At 43.3% G+C, this 18,886-nt stretch overlaps 1 protein-coding gene across 1 annotated transcript in view; it reads left to right on the top strand.

Moving 5' to 3' along the window:
- Positions 1 to 3,508, top strand: part of smad7 (SMAD family member 7) — a 42,637-nt gene extending 39,129 nt beyond the window's left edge. The window contains exon 4 of the mRNA XM_043718074.2: positions 2,605 to 3,508. Coding sequence (XP_043574009.1) covers positions 2,605 to 3,143 — 539 coding nt within the window. The 3' untranslated portion in view covers positions 3,144 to 3,508. The remainder of the gene's footprint in view (positions 1 to 2,604) is intronic.
- Positions 3,509 to 18,886: the final 15,378 nt, after the last annotated feature.

Genomic DNA, 18,886 nt, shown 5'->3' on the forward strand with positions numbered 1-18,886 from the left:
AACCTCCCCCTGGTTTAAAAATCACCATCCACACAATCTTTTTTAATAGACCCACGGTCACTGTCTTTTGTTTGGAGAGATGTTTGTACAGCACAGCTCCTAGCTTGACCTGCTTTGCTGGTTCTGTACGGGGGGAGTTGATGAAAGTTAACCTGCCAGTAGCCAAGTAAACATAACCCAAATTATGTTGCTGTGTGTTAGCAGGGCTGCTTCAAGGTGGGCCCATCGAAATTGTGAGCTGGAACTTCAGGCCCTGGTGAGGGTGGGAGAAAGAATTGGACAGGACTCAAATTATTGATTTCTTTGACCATTCATAATGTCAACCATTTTCCCAAAAGCATGCTTGGGGCCTGCAGGATTTCCAGCACCCTCTATGATGCAAGGCTGATTGGGCTTTGTAAAAACCTTGTAAAGGACAATTAATAGAAACTGACTGAAATTACTCTGCATGTCCATCAATGCTTTTGATGCCTTTAGAGGGCGAGGTGAGCACTGTGGGGAGTATAGTGCTTTATTTCCCCCTCCAATTCCATCTTCCTGCTGTCCCTACCCAACCCCTTCGCCCCCTCACCTTTGACGGTTTGCTTTTCTCCCTAACAGGCATCCCTAATGATGCAAAAAAGCTGACACAGTGATTTTAGTGGTGGGAAGGTCACTCAGTTATGTGTAATAGCACTTCTGGGTAAAGTAAAGAGAAACGACTAGTCTGCATGGACAGGGAATGGTTTCAGTGCCAGGAATTGGCAGGCAGACACAAAGGCGGTAGAGGGTTTGGAGACACCACTGCAGTCGGCCCAAGAGTCCTCCCTTTCTTGCTGGGTAAAGGAGCAGCCAAAGGCCAACCAGTGAAGGGATCATCCTTCGTAGTGGTCACCTGGCTGCAAGAATCATCTTTTAATTTATGTTTTATCACATTCAGTGACAGGGCACCATCTTGTTGTGATGTACACTTAGCTTCTTACTGACTACAGCAGCTTCTCAGCCTCTAATTGGCTGCCCAATTTCAAGGTCCCGACTGGTGGCCTTAAATAGGCAGGAAACCTGGTACCATGAGAATTTAAAAGGGTGCTCAATGGAAATCCTGATAAATGCCTGTTTCCTCCAAGGGACATGTAGTGGACTTGGAAATGGTCCCAGCTCCTGCCTCCCATTCCCAGAGGGAAATTCATGCCTGGAGGTTGCCATAGATAGTATCAGCATTTTGTTCACACCCTGAGTTTGTAGCTGTCTAAATTTAACACGTGGGAAGCTAGCTGTGCAAGAGTTTGAGCCATGTGAGAGAGGGTACATGGCCAGCTCTGCTTTTGCGAAAAGTTGGGAAGTCCAAGTGGGAGAGGTGTATATAATGTTGAATCCTCAGCATCATATGCTTCTGGTTTTAGCTGCTCACCTATAGCTGTGCTTGTGCCTGACTGCCCTCACCCTATTGGTGGCCCATCCACTCTTGAGCCTCTTGGGGGCTCTTACGTGGACAACGAAATATTACTCAATCCCAACCTCCTTTCTGTTTCTCCCTGAGTGGAAGGAAGCCATGTTGGACATCTGCAGCTTTAGCTGCACTGCGTAGTGTTGGGGAGATGAGGGGATTCCTGTTTCTGTGTCTCCTCCCCTAACGTTATCCTCCTCACTCTCTTAATCCTTGCTCTCCCCTCCCCTCTCCAACCCGGTAACCCTGAATGGCAGGCATTTTTGTGGGGCTCTGGGACTATTGGATATCCAAATTCCCTGAAGCAGGACTCTCCTGGGGAAAAGGGGCAGAAGTGATCGACAGTTACATTTCTGTGGGGTGAGGCGCGGTGTGGGGGGTGGGGTTGCAGCCATTCAAATGGTAGAGTACTCCTCTTGATATCTTTTAAGCCGATCAGGGGTTTTGGATCCTATTGGCGTTTGGGATCCATGTGTGGCTTCACATTGCTGAAGCGTGTCTTTGTTGCTATCTGGCTTTGGGTGTGTGTGTGGTTCTATGTTGCTGTCATTTCCATGTTTGTGTTTTTTTCCCTTTTGCTATACGAGTACACACTGGTAGAGATTAGTACATTCATACATCAGTGATGACAGTAACCTAACCACATCTATTAAAAGGAAACATTACTGGATTGTCAAGGCCACTGGTTAATAGGAGGACTTTCTCACTTTGCTAAGCTCTGCCTGTGTCTGTGTGTGTGTGTGTCATATAAAACTACTAGTTACATTGAAAAATCCTGACATATATAAAATATTTAATATTTAACATTGCTCTTCCTGCCTCTGCGTTTCCGTCTGAGCTGTTCATAATGTTGTAAAAAACAATGGTTTTGTAAACATTTTGAGCATCCACTGAATTGTGGAAGAGCAGCCACTATATTGTTGTCTTTGGCAGTGAGAAGAAATTGAAGCTGAAGGGAAGATATGCATTTATGTAGTGCCTTTTTTAATCTCATGATGTTCCAACATCCTTTTGCAGCCACTGAAGTATTTTGGAATGTAGTCACTATGGTAATTTAGTAAATATAGCCCTGATATGAATGTACTGAAATTCAGATTATTATCCTGAACATAACCAGCAAATCCTTCTGTCATTTTATTACCTTGCTAAAGTTTCTTTCTCCATATTTCCTCCAATAGATTCCCGAATAAGTCAGGAGCTGGGAAGTCGGTCGCACTGGTGTGTTGTTGCATACTGGGAGGAGCGGACTCGAGTGGGGCGCCTGTACACTGTCCAAGAAGCCTCCCTCGATATCTTTTACGATCTACCTCACGGGAATGGATTCTGCCTGGGACAGTTAAACTCGGACAACAAGAGCCAGCTGGTGACCAAAGTCCGGAGCAAAATCGGCTACGGCATCCAGCTGAGTAAGGAGCCGGACGGGGTGTGGGTCTACAACCGCAGCAACTACCCGATCTTCATCAAGTCAGTCACACTGGACAACCCAGACTCCAGGACGTTACTTGTTCACAAAGTGTTCCCAGGCTATTCCATCAAGGCTTTCGATTACGAGAAGTCTTACACCTTGCAAAGACCCAACGACCATGATTTCACGCACGAACCATGGTCTGGATTCAGCGTCCAAATTAGTTTTGTAAAAGGCTGGGGCCAATGCTACACGAGACAATTCATAACCAGCTGCCCTTGCTGGCTGGAGGTGTTCCTCAATAACCGATAGGAGTGGTGTTATTAAAGGACTCGGATTCAGCAGAGGCGCTTTCAATGAAAAGTAATGAGATTTAATAAAAGAAAAAAGTGTATTTTATGTTATATATAAATATATTATATTACTTGTAAATATGAAGACGTTTTATAGCATTATTTATGTATTGTGCAATGTGTAAACCAGACAAATAAAGATGCACTTTGCTTAATATAAATGCAAATAAGATGAAAAAAACGCCAAAATTTAAATAACACAAAATTGGTGTTCTTATGGGTGCTGAAACCAAGAAGAATGTGTTTTTTTAAATAGAGGAGTTTATGTTCAAGTGGAAAAATAAAATTGTACACCTGATTTAAAAAAAATACTTCGTGTGTCTTTTTAAGGTGAAGCAATGTGAGTAGAAGACCATCTTTGAGTTCCCTTGTCAATGGATTTACAATTTCATTATTCAAAGGAAAATTTCCCCCTCTGGTGTCAATTAAAAACATTTGTGACCTTTTGAATGTCAATAAACCTCCTAAGAATGTGATGAGTGAGAGACGGATTTGGGTTACAGCACATCTTTGAAATATTATTTGGTTTAGTGAAACCTTTTCTATCCTTCATCCAAAAGGCACAGACAAGGTTCCTGGCTGTTCATCAAATGTTTTTCCTCACCACCTCTTGAAACCGCTAGTTCAAGCTGAACACAATTCCTTTTCGTTGATAGGCTTTCAATACCTCCATCCAAGCATCGCTTCCCATGTCATACTGTCATAGAGATGCACAGCATGGAAACAGACCCTTCGGTCCAACTCGTCCATGCCAACCAAATATCCCAACCCAATCTAGTCCCACCTGCCAGTACCCGGCCCATATCCCTTCAAACCCTTCCTATTCATATACCCATCCAGATGCCTTTTTTTATATAATATATTTTCAATAAGAAAAAATAGATTTTTAAAATATTACAACAAATACAAAACAATTCAAAACAGTACAAAAATAGTACAAAACTAAACCCAAATAATAAAAAAAATTTCCCAACCCACCCTCCTATACGAATGTAGAGAAGTATAAAATTTAAAAAAACCCTAAACTAGCTATTTAACTAACTAAATAAATATCTAACAACAAACAAATAAATAGTAATAACTCAGCCCAGCCAAACAAAACACTCATACAATCGCAGTTCCTCCTCCCTGGATATTGGACTCATGAAACACAATCGTTACGGCTATATAAAAGCCCTTGTTAGTGTGGCAGATAAATTTGTGTCCAGGTATTTCAAAAAGGGTTGCCATGTCTTGTAAAAATTCTCAGTTTTGTGGTGTACCATATTTGTGAAAAAATCCAGGGGAATATATTCCATAACAATCTTCAGCCAACCCGACAGGCCTGGGGGGTTTTCTGATATCCAACCTAGCAAGATATTCTTCCTTGCACAGAATGTAAGAAAATTGAAAAGTTTTGCCTTATGCGAATCTGCAGGAAATACAATGGGTGGCCCAAAGGAGTGAAATAGGGTCCTTCTCCACCCCTACACCTAAAACCTTTCCATTGCACCCACCACAGCGCTCCAATATGTTTGAAACCTGTCACAAAACCAAAGATAATGGGTAAGGGTACCCGTACAGACCTTGCACTTGGGGCATGCTGAAGATACCCCTGGTTTAAATTTTGACAAATGGTCTGGGACTAAGTGGACCCTGTGGAGAATCTTCAACTGTAAAGCATGGGTCCTATTGCAAATTGATATCTTCCTTGCATTCTCCCAAATATCCTCCCATGCCTCTGAAGAAAAATCAATACCCAGCTCTCTTTCCCACATCTTGCAGTCGATCAGACTCATCTGAGTTGGCACCCCCCAATTGGTGATATAGAGTACTGACAGAGAGTGTACACTTAGCCCTTAGTACCCCTCTTTCTATGCCAGATTTGTAGGGATCAGTCAAAAGTGTGGTCCTTTTTTGAATAAAATCCCTAACTTGAAAAAAACGAATGAGGTCTCCATTAAGTAACTGGTACTTCTGTACTAACTGATTGAAGGACATCATTACATCTCCCTCAAATAAATCACCCATGCAAAATATACCCCTAGCTGCCCAACGTTTAAATCCTGAATCTATCATACCTGGTTGAAAACTTGGCATACCCACTAAAGGTGTAAACAAAGATGTTTTGCCAATATTACCTTCCCTCTGCCGAATTGCCCTCCATGCTTGAATAGTATTGATGACTATTGGGTTATGGCAATATTCCCTAACTGTCCTCACCTTGTCCAAAAACAGCAAACTGGTAAGGGGGCACCTTGCCTGGGAGACTTCGATATCTAGCCATATTGAAAGAGGGTCCCCACAAACCCAATCACTTACGTAGGTCAAAATTTTTAATGTCCGGAAGGTCTACTCCCCCCAATCTGTGAGGCAACTGCAGTTTGGCTAATTTAATGAGGGGCCATTTACGGTGCCAGATAAAGGAGCTGAACCAACTGTTCAGTCTCCTGAGTGTTTGTTTATTGAAAATCAGGGGGAGCGTCCATATAGGGTATAGCAAACGAGGGAGAATATTCATCTTAATAAGCGCTATCCGACCCAACCATGAGACTGGAAGTGCCTCCCATCTTTGAAGACCTTGTTTAATTTTTTCAAATAATTGAGTAAAATTGGCTTTGAACAGCCAATCCAGAACTGGAGTAATGAATATGCCCAAATACACAAAACCCCCCTGTGACCACCTAAATGGGAATCTATAGTCACTCTCAAGAGCCAACTCTTTCGTAAGATCACCCATAGTCATAGCCTCTGATTTAGCAAAATTAATCTTATACCCTGAAAAAGTGCCAAACGCGTGAATGCATTGTATCAGGCAAGGCACTGAGACTGCTGGATTTGTCAAGAAAATTAGAACATCATCTGCATACAGCGAGATCTTATGTAATTTTGACCCCACTTCTGGAGCTGATATCTTGAGACCCCCACGAATGGCCTCTGCCAAAGGTTCAATCGCCAACGTAAAAAGTAATGGTGAAAGGGGACAGCCCTGCCGGCTGCCCCTAGAAATATTAAAATTGCTTGATCGTACCCCGTTGGTAATGACCGCAGCGAGAGGTGCACTGTAGAGAACCTTTACCCATCTTATGAAAACTTCGCCCAGACCAAACTGGTCGAGAGTTTAGAAAAGGTACGGCCACTCAACTGGGTCAAATGACTTCTCTGCATCTAAACAAATCACCAATCCCTGTATTGACTGCTGTTGGCATGCTTGAATTACGTTAAGCAGCCTCCTAACATTATTGGAGGATCTGCAACCTTTTATGAAGGCCGTCTGATCCTCTTTAATAATAGAGGGTAACACAGTCTCCAGCCTTAACGCGAGAGCCTTAGAGAGGATCTTAAAGTCCACATTTAAGAGCGAGATGGGCCTGTATGAAGCACAGTCTTCCGGATCCTTCCCTTTTTTAAGGATAAGTGAAATATTGGCCTCTCTCAGAGATAGTGGGAGACAAACATGACTGTATGAATCATTAAACATATTCAGCATCGGGCCTAACAGTATACTTATAAATTCCTTATAGAATTCGGGTGTCTTTCCACTCTGAAGCTGCTTCACAGCTTCCTGCACTTCTTGCTCTGATAATAGGGCATTGAGAAAGGACTGTTGTTCGGGAGTCACACCCGGGAGCTTTAGATCTCTAAAAAAGGATTCCATTTTGGCTTGCACCTCCTCACAATTCTCAGACTGATATAATTTAGAGTAGAATCTCTGGAGTGCCACATTAATCTTTTTAGAATCACATGTTAGGTTCCCAGACCCTTCCCTAATCACTGTAATGATTTGTGGGGCACTTCTCTTTCTGGCAAGGTATACTAAGTATTTGCCTGGCTTGTCACCATGCTCATATAACCTTTGCTTTGCAAAAGCCAGCTTCTTCTTTGCCATCTGCGTGAGTACGGAATTTAGTGCAGACCGCAGTGCCATAATCCCCTGTAGTTTGACTAACGAGGGTCTGTCAAAATAGGCCTTCTCAGCTGCCTTCAACCGTGCTTCAAGGAGAAGTTGCTGCTCACCCTTCTGCCGCTTCCTACTTGTGGAATATGAAATGACGAACACTCTGGCATAAGCTTTGGCAGTTTCCCAGAGAACAGATGGGCTATCAACCGAGCCTATGTTGATGTCTAGGAATGCCCGAAATTCCCTAGAGAAATACTCCACAAACTTGTTGTTCATGGGAATAAAGGGGTCCGTTCGCCAGTACCTTGAATCCACTGCAACATCCTTAATTTTAACCATGAGGTACACTGGAGCATGATCAGAGATGGCAATATTACCAATCGTACAGGATGCCACCAGATCCAGGGTTACCGCAGGGGTCAGAAAAAAATCAATCCTCGTGTGGCATCTGTGCGGATTGGAGAGAAACGTGAAATCCCTACATGTAGGGTGGAATCACCTCCAGACGTCCACCAATCCTAATTCCCCACACAAACCCAATAACTGTTTTGTTTGTGCAGAGGGTATCAAGGGACCTTTAGGCAACCTGTTTACCGTGGGTCCATGAGGCAGTTAAAATCTTCCCCTATAACGATGTGCCGAGACTTGAGACTTATCAGTTTAGAAAAAGCATCTACCAAGAATTTAAGACGATGAGCTGGGAGACAATAAACATTTAAAATGCCATATCTTCCCCATTTATCAAGGCTTTAAGAATTACAAACCTCCCACATGTGTTTTTAACACATTCCAACAATTTAAATGAGAGATTTTTCCTAACCAATATAGCCACTCCCCTACTTCTGGTATTAAATGATGAAAAATAAACTCAGTCAAAGCCATTCTGCTGTAATTTCAGATGCTCCTTGTCATCCAAATGTGTCTCCTGTAACAAAGCAATATCCACCTTCTCCTTTCTAAGACTCAAGAGTACCTTCTTCCTCTTAATTGGTGAGTGACTTCCCTTGATATTCCAGGTACACCATTTAATCAAATCATTAGCCAGAATCTTCTGCAATTACATTTAAATTGCAAAGAGGAGGAACCCAAACCACAAATTGCTGAGCCTTAGTGTCGCATGATCCACCAAATATAAAAACTACATAAACTAAAACCACTACATTTAACAAACATACAAAATTATTAAAATTAAAAAACAACAAAAACCAGAAAACAAACCAACATGTAAAGCGCCAATAGCGCTGAGTAGGGGAACTCAACCCCTGCCCAGAGGGGGCAACTACCTGTCCCGAACTGCCCATAAGTAGGCATCTAACCATCTCAACCACCATCACTTCTCCCAGGTAGAGCTGCATCGCAAGCCACAAGCTAAAAAGAATAAACACACCATAGAATATCAATATGAATAAAAAAAAATCCTTTTATAAAAAAAGGGGAATAAATACACCACCCATCCTTTGGTATGTCCTAACCTAGAAATTTAAAATGTACATCTTAACCACCACCAGACATAGTTTGAACCAAATTATTATCAATAGAGGAAAAAAACGGGGGAAAACAAAGCTCCAACCGGATTTCCTCCATTTCTTTTACAGAATGATAAACGCATACCCAAGCAACACTATTTATACATACTACAATTGTTTAAGTTCGGTTAGTTTGTCCACAAAGTCTCTTGCCTTCTCCGATGTGTCAAAGAGATGCATGGATCCATTTAAGGTGATCCGAAGCACTGCCTGATATCTCAGGGAGTACTGAATCCCAAGCTCCTTCAATCTTCTCTTGACACCATCATACGATTTTCGTTTCTGGATCACCGCCACTGAAACGTCCTGAAAAAACATGATCTTAGATCCCTTGTAAATTAGGGCCTTTGGATCCTTCCCCTGGAGTCTGGAAGCCTCCATGACTCTCTCCTTATCCTGGTAATGATGGAACCCCACCAAGAAAGGACGAGGGCGTTGACCCAGACCCGACCTCCGTGCTGCGACCCGCTGAGCCATCTCTATCTTCAATCCTCTCATGCCAGTCTCCAAGTCAAGGAATTTCAGAAGCCAATCTTCAACAAATTCCGCAGGCCGCTCACCCTCCTTACCCTCAGGCAGACCGATGATCCGAATGTTTTTTCTCCTGCCCCTGTGCTCAAGATCATCCACTTGGTCACACAAATTACTAACATGCGTCTTCAGGGCTTGGATCTCTTCCTTGAATGAACTGGCATCAGCTTCCACCACTGTGACCCTGTGGTCCACCTCATCCGTCCTCTTCTCCAGGTCTCCCAGCTGCTGCTCATGCTTCTGCAGCATGAGTGAGACTGGAGCCAGCTTCTCTTCAATCTGTTTCCCCAACATCACGCGAGATTTCGAGAGCTGGTTCACCAGGTCCTGGAGAGTAATCGGCTCCGGGGCTGCTGCAGGCTGAGCTGCAGGCCCGGCCTCAGATGCTCCTCCTCCCTTTTTAGGCATTTCTGGACAGCTGAAAATACAGGTAAGTCAATTTTTAAATGTTTCTTGGGGCTCCACAATCTTTCCAACACCCCAAGAAATCCTGATGACCTGGATTGGGTGGGTTAAAGGACTGTCCTGCTCCTGCTGCGATGCAAAGCTCTGCAGTGTGATCTTCCCAGATCGCCGCCATCTTAGATCCCCCAAGATGCCTTTCAAATGTTGCAATTGTACTAGCCTCCACCACTTCCTCTGGAAGCTCATTCCATACACATACCACCCTCTGCGTGAAAAAGTTGCCCTATAGGTCTCTTTTATATCTTTCCCCTCTCACCCTAAATCTATGCCCTCTAGTTCCGGACTCCCCCACCCCAGTGAAAAGACTTTGTCTATTTATCCTAAGCATGCCCCTCACGATTTTGTAAATCTCTATAAGGTCAGCCCCTCAGCCTCAGATGTTCCAAGGAAAACAGCCCTAGCCTATTCAACCTCTCTCTCTATAGCTAAAATCCTCCAACCCTGGCAACATCCATGTAAATCTTTTCTGAACCCTTTCAAGTTTCACAATATCTTTCCGATAGGAAGGAGACCAGAATTGCATGCAATATTCCAATAGTGGCCTAACCAATGTCCTGTACAGCCGCAACATGACCTCCCAACTCCTGTACTCAATACTCTGACAAATAAAAGAAAGCATACCAAACGCCTCATTCACTATCCTATCTACCTGCAACTCCACTTTCAAGGAGCTATGAACCTGCATTCCAAGATCTGTTTGTTCAGTAGCACTCCAGAGGACCTTACCATTAAGTCTAAGTCCTGCTAAGATTTGCTTTCCCAAAATGCAGCACTCACATTTACCTAAATTAAGCAGAAGGAATATAATGTGGATTTGACCAAATGATTGACAGAGGCATAATAAATCAAATTGCCTCCCCAACATCCATACATGCTTTCCATCAAAGGCATCTGAATAGGGAATCATGAACAAGGAGTCTAGTTAATTTATCCTTTCCTATCTGAGATTGACCTCTGATGCTGCTTCTTCAGATTTCACTTTGGACATATTATTTCCCTGGTGTGTATGGTTTCGTACCCCACTGGTAACATATCAAATGGTGTCTTTAACCAGTGAAATGTCATGGCAACACCAATGTTAGTCTTTCAACCCAGAAGTGCACAGAATAATTCTACTCAACTAATTTCCCTAATCTGTGCATTGACACTGAACTTGCTGTAGGAGAGAATTCACATGGTGGACAACACAACTGACCGCTTTGCTATGACCATGCTTTATTAAATGTTACAATGTCCTACTGAACTAAAATGAGATCCTCAAATAGAATGTCAAAGTCTGGGGAGAGATACAACTTCCAGGGTTGACGAGATATTTTAATTAAGTCTAATTACAAAAGGGTTAATTGTGTAACTGATGTCCCAGACTCAAATTTGTGCCATTTTGCTTGCTGACCCAAAGCAGAATGAAGATTGGCATAAGGTAGATTCATTCTAATGAGTTGAGAGGAGATAATTGGTCCCAAACTGGATCACTTTGTAATATCACCTTGGGAACAGTTGGCAAGGACAGAATGGGTATTGATTGTCGTGTCCCTGTTATTCTAAGGACTTGGTATACATTCTCAAGGTTCACCCATGAATATTTGCCCATTGCATGGTGTAGGGGAGAGTCATCAACTTGTTTGAAAGCCAGGAAAGCAGTCCAATGTATTTGGTAGAGAAGAGAGAGAAACTGGGAAAAAATGGTTGGGATTAAAACTGAATGAATTATCTTGATTCAGTTTGGATTTCTCATTCTAAGCAGGTCATTTAGTAATTACCCTAGAGCATGGCTGAGAGCATTTTGGCGAACAAACTCTGAGGGCTTGTCCTGATCTGAAAGGAATGTGAAATCTGCAGGGTAGAAACTGCTGATGCAACTTTGAGTTAAGTGTAAATGTATTTGACCAAGACTTACTTAGAGCTGTTCTTAATTAGAGTCAGAAATTCATCCAGTTTGCTTTTCAGGTTTTCCAAAGCTTATTAGGATATAACCATGGTTACGAGGCCTACATGGTGATTGAGCCAAAAGCAGCCTTCAGTGATTACATTATTTTTCCTGCACGTAATCCAATTTTGTAGCAGTAACATTTTAATTTTATTTCAGAAAAGTGGGATTGAACTCACTATTGTTCAGTTTTTATATGTGTAAGTCACAGTAACTTTATTTTCTCCATAAAAATTAGATCAATTGCATATCACCAAATAACACACAAGAAAAGATGGAAAAAAGATTAAAAATGAATGGAAATATTTGAAGGATGGCTGGTACATCAGTTTGGGATAAAGCTTTTTGAATACTCCAAATTAGCTGGTGAAAAGTCCACTCAATTTGTGTAAGAGACCTAAATGAGTTGTGCTTTTTCTTTATTTATTTCTCGTTATTAACTTTATTTTTGTTTCTATTTATTTTTAAATGCTCTTCATCTATGATATTTGTAAGCTTTGATGATCTGAACCATCCAACTAGTTGGTGTTTTCTTGATAAATGATGCCTGACCTACTGAGGCAATGTTTCTTTCTGGTGTTTATATGTCTTGCTGTCCAGGCCAGGCAGGCTATGCTGCATAAACAGTGTACTCTGTACAACTGGAGCAGGCAGTGGGGGGGATGTGATTTTTTCCCTGAACTGCCAGGAGAGCAGCAGCAATCTTCTGAGGGGGAAGATAAGGACATGGAGCAGGAAGAACACCACTCTTAATATGACATGGCGCTTCAGTGTCAGTTGTTACAAGCCAGGCAGGATTTAATTGACACCAAGTTCCAGCTATAGGGAGAGGCTTAACAGGCTGGGACTGTTTTCCCTGGAGCGTCAGAGGCTGAGGGGTGACCTTATAGAAGTTTACAAAATAATGAGGGGCATGGATAGGATAAATAGACAAAATCTTTTCCCTGGGGTCGGTGAGTCCAGAACTAGAGGGCATAGGTTTAGGGTAAGAGGGGAAAGATATAAAAGAGACCTGTGGGGCAACTTTTTCACACAGAGAGTGGTACATGTATGCAATGAGCTGCCAGAGGATGTGGCGGAGGCTGGTATAATTGCAACATTTAAGAGACATTTGGAGGGTATATGAATAGGAAGGGTTTGGAAGGATATGGGCCGGGTGCTGGCAGGTGGGACTAGATTGGGGGATTGGGATATCTGGTCGGCATTGATGGGTTTGGCCGAAGGGTCTGTTTCTATGCTGTACATCTCTATGACTCTATGTGAGCTGGGTGCAGTGATCATTCGTTGCCTGTAAATTTGTTGCTGCTCGAAAAGCAGGCAATACCAGAACAAATGCATCTTCCATTTGTTTTTAGAGTCATAGGGTCACAGAGATGTACAGCATGGAAACAGACCCTTTGGTCCAACCCGTCCATGCCAACTAGATATCCCAACCCAACCTAGTCCCACCTGCCAGCACCCGGCCCATATCCCACGTCAGCCTCTCCCTGTAGCTCAGATCCTCCAACCCTAACAACATCCATGTAAATCTTTTCTGAACCCTTTCAAGTTTCACAACAGCTTTCCGATAGAAAGGAGACCAGAATTGCACGCAATATTCCAACATTGGTCTAACCAATGTCCTGTACAGCCGCAACATGACCACCCTACTCCTGTACTCAATACTCTGACCAATAAAGGAAAGCATACCAAACGCTTCACTATCCTATCTACCTGCGAATCCACTTTCAAGGAGCTATGAACCTGCACTCCAAGGTCTCTTTGTTCAGCAACACGCCCTAGGACCTTACCATTAAGTGCATAAGTCCTGCTAAGATTTGCATTTTGTCTTTGCTTTTGCTGTTGCTGAACAAAAGTGAATGTGTTCAACCAATTGAAGGTTTTCTAGTATGTGATAGTCCTCCATTGAACAATAAGTGGATGTTAGACCACACTGGCCATTGGGTAAACAGTAATGAAGGGCTTTTGCCCTAAATGTCGATTTTCCTGCTCCTCAGATGCTGCCTGACCTGCTGTGCTTTTCCAGCACCACTCTGATCTAAACTCTGGTTTCCAGCATCTGCAGTCCTCACTTTTGTACAGTAACACTCTTGTAGCCAGGTTGCTAAAAAACATGGAAAGCGGGAGTAGGCCATTTGGCCCTTTTAAACTGCTCCTCCATTCAATATTATAGTGGCTGATCCTCTATCTCAATGTCATATTCCCACTTTCTTTCCATACACTGTGACAGCTTTAAAATTTAAAAATGTATTGACTATATTCAGTGACTTAGCTTCCACAAACTGCTCTATTGAGAATTCCATAGTTTCCCTTTGAGTGAAGAAATGTTTCCTCATTGCAGTCCTAAACGCTCTACTCTGTGTCCTGAGACTGTTCCTACTTTTACACCCCTCAACCAGGGAAAACATCACTTCTGCATCTGGTCTGTCCAGCTCTGCTAGAATTTAAAGTTTCAGACAGATCCACTCTCATTCTTCTAAACTGTGCAAGGCACAAGTCAGGAATGGGAGGGAAATGCTTTCCATTTTCCTGATAAAGAGCAGCTCCAAGAACACTCAATGAACTTGATATCATGTAAGACACAGACGCTCACAATCAACAGTGCAGCCACAAGCTTGAACACATGTTGCCTCCATCATCACTGCACATTAGCAGCAGTGAGAAACACCTAAAAGATGGCCGACAGCAACTCACCATGCCTCCTTCAAAAGCAGTTTCCAGATTCAGCCAACTAGAAGGTCAAGGATAACGGAGACATGGTAACACAAACACTTCCATGCTTCCCTCCAACTGTAAGTACACTTATTATCCTGAATTGGAATTACATCGTAAAAATGGCATGTTTCTATACGTGTATCAAAAAGCAAGGTAACATAAGACCATAAGACGGCACGGTGGCACAGTGGGCGGCACGGTGGCACAGTGGTTAGCACTGCTGCCTCACAGCGCCAGAGACCCGGGTTCCATTCCCGTCTCAGGCGATCGACTGTCTGGAGTTTGCACATTCTCCCCGTGTCTGCGTGGGTTTCCTCCGGGTGCTCCGGTTTCCTCCCACAATCCAAAAAATGTGCAGGTCAGGTGAATTGGCCATGCTAAATTGCCTGTAGTGTTAGGTGAAGGGGTAAATGTAGGGGAATGGGTCTGGGTGGGTTACGGGTCGGTGTGGACTTGTTGGGCCGAAGGGCCTGTTTCCACACTGTAAAGTAATCTAATCTAATCTAAGACATAGGAGCAGAAGTTAGGACATTCAGCCCATCGAGTCTGCTCCACCATTCAATCATAGCTGATAAGTTTCTCAACCTCATTCTCCCACTTTCTCCCCGTAATCGTTGATGACCTTAACAATCAAAAACCTATCTATCTCAGTCTTAAATATACTCAATGGCCTGACGTTCACAACCTTCTGTGGCAATGAATTCCATAGATTCACCACCCTCTATCTGAAGAAGTTTCTCCTTACCTCCATTCTAAAAGGTCTTCCCTTTATCTAAGGCCATGTCCTCATGTCCTAATCTCTCCTTCCCAATATCCACCCTGTCTAGGTCATTCAGTATTCTATAAGTTCCAATTATATCCCCACTCATCCTGCTAAACTCCATTGAATGTAGACCCAGAGTCCTCAAATGTTCCTCATATGTTAAGCTTTTCATTCCTGGAGCCATTCTTGTGAACCTCCTCTGAACATGGTCCAAGGCCAGTACATCCTTCCTGAGATATGGGGCCCAAAACTGTGCACAATATTCCAAATGTCATCTGACTAGAGCTTTATATATCCTCAGATGTACATCCCTGCTTTTATATTCCTCTCAAAAGAAATGCCGTCATCACATTTGTCTTCCTAACTACTGACTCATCCCGAAAGTTTACCTTGCCAGAATCCTTCAGATTTCTGAATTTTCTCCCCATTTAGAAAACAGTCCATGCTTCTCTTCTTCCTACCAAAGTGCATGACCTCACACTTTCCCACACTGTACTCTCTTGGCCACTTCTTTGCCCACTCTCCTAACCTGTCTAAATCATTCTGCAGACCCCTGCCTTCTCAATGCTACCTGTCCCTCTACCTATCTTTGTATCATCTGCAAACCTAGCCAGAATGGCCTCAGTTCCTTCATCCAGATTGTTAATGTATAAAGTGAAAACCTGTGGTCCCAACACTGAATCTTGCAGAACACCACTTGTCACTGATTGCCATTCTGAAATGAACCCTTTTATGCCTATCCTCTGCTTTCTGCCAGACAGCCAAGCTTCTATACATGCTAGCACCTTGCCTCTAAAGCCATGGGCCCTTATCTTACTCAGTAAACTCCTGTCTGCACCTTGTCAAAAGCCTTCTTAAAGTCCAGTGAGATAACATCCACTGGCTCTCCTTGGTCTAACCTGCTCATTACTTCCTCAAAGAATTCTAGAAGGCTTGTCAGGCATGACCTCCTATTGATGAAACCTTGCCGACTTTGCCCTATTTTACCATACACTTCCAAGTATTCAGAAATCTCATCCTTCATATTGGATTCTAGTATCTTACCCATGACCAAGGTTAGGCTAATCGATGTGTGATTTTCCATCTTTACATACTCCCTTCGTGATTCTTCAGTCATGTTAGCGATTTTCCAGTCCTCTGGAACCCTCCTTGACTCTAGCGATTCCTGAAAGATTACCATTAACGCCTCCACTATCTCTTCAGCTATCTCCCTTAGAACTCTGGGGGCATAGTCCATTTTGTTCAGGTGATTTATCCACCTTCTGGCCATTCAGTTTTTCTAGCACCTTCTCCTTGCTGATGGCCGCCATATTCAGGTCTGCCCCCTCACTCCCTTGAATTTTTGGGATATTACTCGTGTCTTCCACTGTGAGGACTGCTGCAAAGAAATTATTCAGTTCCTCAGCCATTTCCTTGTTCCCCACCACTGTCTCTCTAGTGTCATTTTTCAGCAACTCAATGTCCACTTTTGCCTTTCTTTTGTCCTTCATACATCTAAAAACACTCTTACAGTCTGCTTTTATATTACTGGCTAGCTTACCCTCATATTTAATCTTTTTCCTCCTTTCTTTCTTTGTTGCCCTCTGTTGTCAGCTTCCCAATCCTCTGGTTTCCCATTGCCTTTCATCACATTATATGCTTTCTCTTTTGCTTGTATGCTACCCCTGACATCCCTAATCAGCCATGGTTGCCTCATCCTTCCTGTATCATGCCTCATTTTCCTCAGGATGAATCTCTGCTCTGTCTCCTGAATTACTCCCAGAACCTTGTGCTGTTGCTGTTCCACTGTCTTTCCTGCTGGGCTCCTCTCTCAGTCAATTCTACCCAGCACCTCCCTCATGCCTCTGTAACTGCCTTTATTCAGTTTTACTACCGTTACCTCTTCTCCCTCTCAAATTGTAGAGTAAATTCCATCATGTTATGATCACTGCTTCCTAAGGGTTCCTTTACCTTAAGCTCCCGTATCAAGTCTGCCTCATTGCACGACACTAAACCCAGTATTGGCTGTTCCCTCGTGGGCTCCACCACAAGCTGCTCCATAAAGCCATCTCACAGACACTCCACAAATTCCTTTTCTGGCACTCCTGTACCAACATGATTTTCCCAGTCCACCTGCATTTTGAAATCCCTCATGATCACTGTAACTTTGCCTTTCTGATTAGATTAGATTAGGTTAGATTACATTACAGTGTGGAAACAGGCCCTTCGGCCCAACAAGTCCACACCGACCCGCCGAAGCGCAACCCACCCATACCCCTACATTTACCCCTATACCTAACACTACGGGCAATTTAGCATGGCCAATTCACCTGACCCTGCACATCTTTGGACTGTGGGAGGAAACCGGAGCACCCGGAGGAAACCCACGCAAACACGGGGAGAACGTGCAAACTCCACACAGTCAGTCGCCTGAGTTGGGAATTGAACCCGGGTCTCTGGCGCTGTGAGGCAACAGTGCTAACCACTGTGCCACCGTGCCACCCACATCCTACACATCTTTTCTATCTCCTGGTCTACCTTGTGTCTCAGCTCATGACTACTGTTTGGAGGCCTGTACATAACTCCAACTATGGTTTTTTTCATCTTTGCAGTTCCTCAAGTCTACCCAAACAGATTCTACATGATCTGACCCTACCTCGTTTCTTACCACTGATTTAATTTTCTTTCTTACTAAGGCAACCCCACCTGCTCTGTCCACCTGCTGATCTTTTCGATAGGATATATATCCTTGAACATTTGGTTCCCAATTCTGATCCCCCTGCAGCCACGTCTCTGGGATGCCCACCACATCATACTTGCCAATTTCGATCAAGCTCATTTACCTTATTCCCTTATACTGCGTGCGTTCAGATATATCAGCTTCTGTCCTGCATGAACCATCCCTCCTCTTATTGTCATTTGTATTTTCAGTGTGCTTGAAATTTGATTGCTAACACTTTCCAAACCCTCTGTCCTATTTGTGTCTGTGCTGGAGACTTGAATAACCTCTCCTGAGTTCTGCACTCTTACCTCCTCCTTTAATTCGGGTTTTCTAATTTCCCCTATAACTGAACTCTCTCCCCTCTTTTAGTTTAAAGCTCTGTCCACAGCCCTAGTTATGCGATTGGCATAACATAGTGAGTGTTGGTCCTTTAGAAAATTATTCTGGGCAAAAACTGATTGGGCGCAGACGTTCGCAGATAAAGGGACAACTGGAAAATAGGTAGCCTTCAGAAATGAGATAACGAGAGTCCAGAGAAAGTATATTCGTGTTAGGATGCAAGGAAATGCTGGTAGGTGTAGGGAATGCTGGATGACTAAAGAAATTGAGGGTTTGGTTAAGAAAAAGAAGGAAGAATATGTCAGTATAGACAGGATAGATCGAGTGAATCATTAGAAGAGTATAAAGGCAGTAGGAGTATACTTAAGAGAGAAATCTGGAAGGGCAAAAAGGGGGCATGAGATAGCTTTGGCAAAAACAGTTAAGGAGAATCCAAAGAGTTTTTAAAAACACATTAAGGGCAAAAGAGTAACTAGGCAGAGAATAGGCCCATCAAAAATCAGCAAGGCAGCCTTTGTATGGAGCCACAGGAGATGGGGGGAGATACTAAAAGAGTATTTTGCATAGCATTTACTGTGGAAAAAGACATGGAAGGTATAGAATGTAGGGAAATAGTTGGTGACATCTTGAAAAATGTCCAGATTACAGAGGAGGAAGTGCTGGATGTCTTAAAACATATAAAAGTGAATAATTTGGGCGGCACAGTGGCACCGTGGTTAGCACTGCTGCCTCACAGCGCCAGAGATCCAGGCTCAATTCCCGCCTCAGGCGACTGACTGTGTGGAGTTTGCACGTTCTCTCCGTGTTTGCGTGGGTTTCCTCCGGGTGCTCTGGTTTCCTCCCCCAGTGAATTGG

The sequence above is a fragment of the Chiloscyllium plagiosum genome, unplaced genomic scaffold (genome assembly GCF_037043375.1).
Source record: "Chiloscyllium plagiosum isolate Xiang-an unplaced genomic scaffold, Cpla_swu_hap1 HiC_scaffold_1, whole genome shotgun sequence".
Classification (NCBI taxonomy): Eukaryota; Metazoa; Chordata; class Chondrichthyes; order Orectolobiformes; family Hemiscylliidae; genus Chiloscyllium; species Chiloscyllium plagiosum.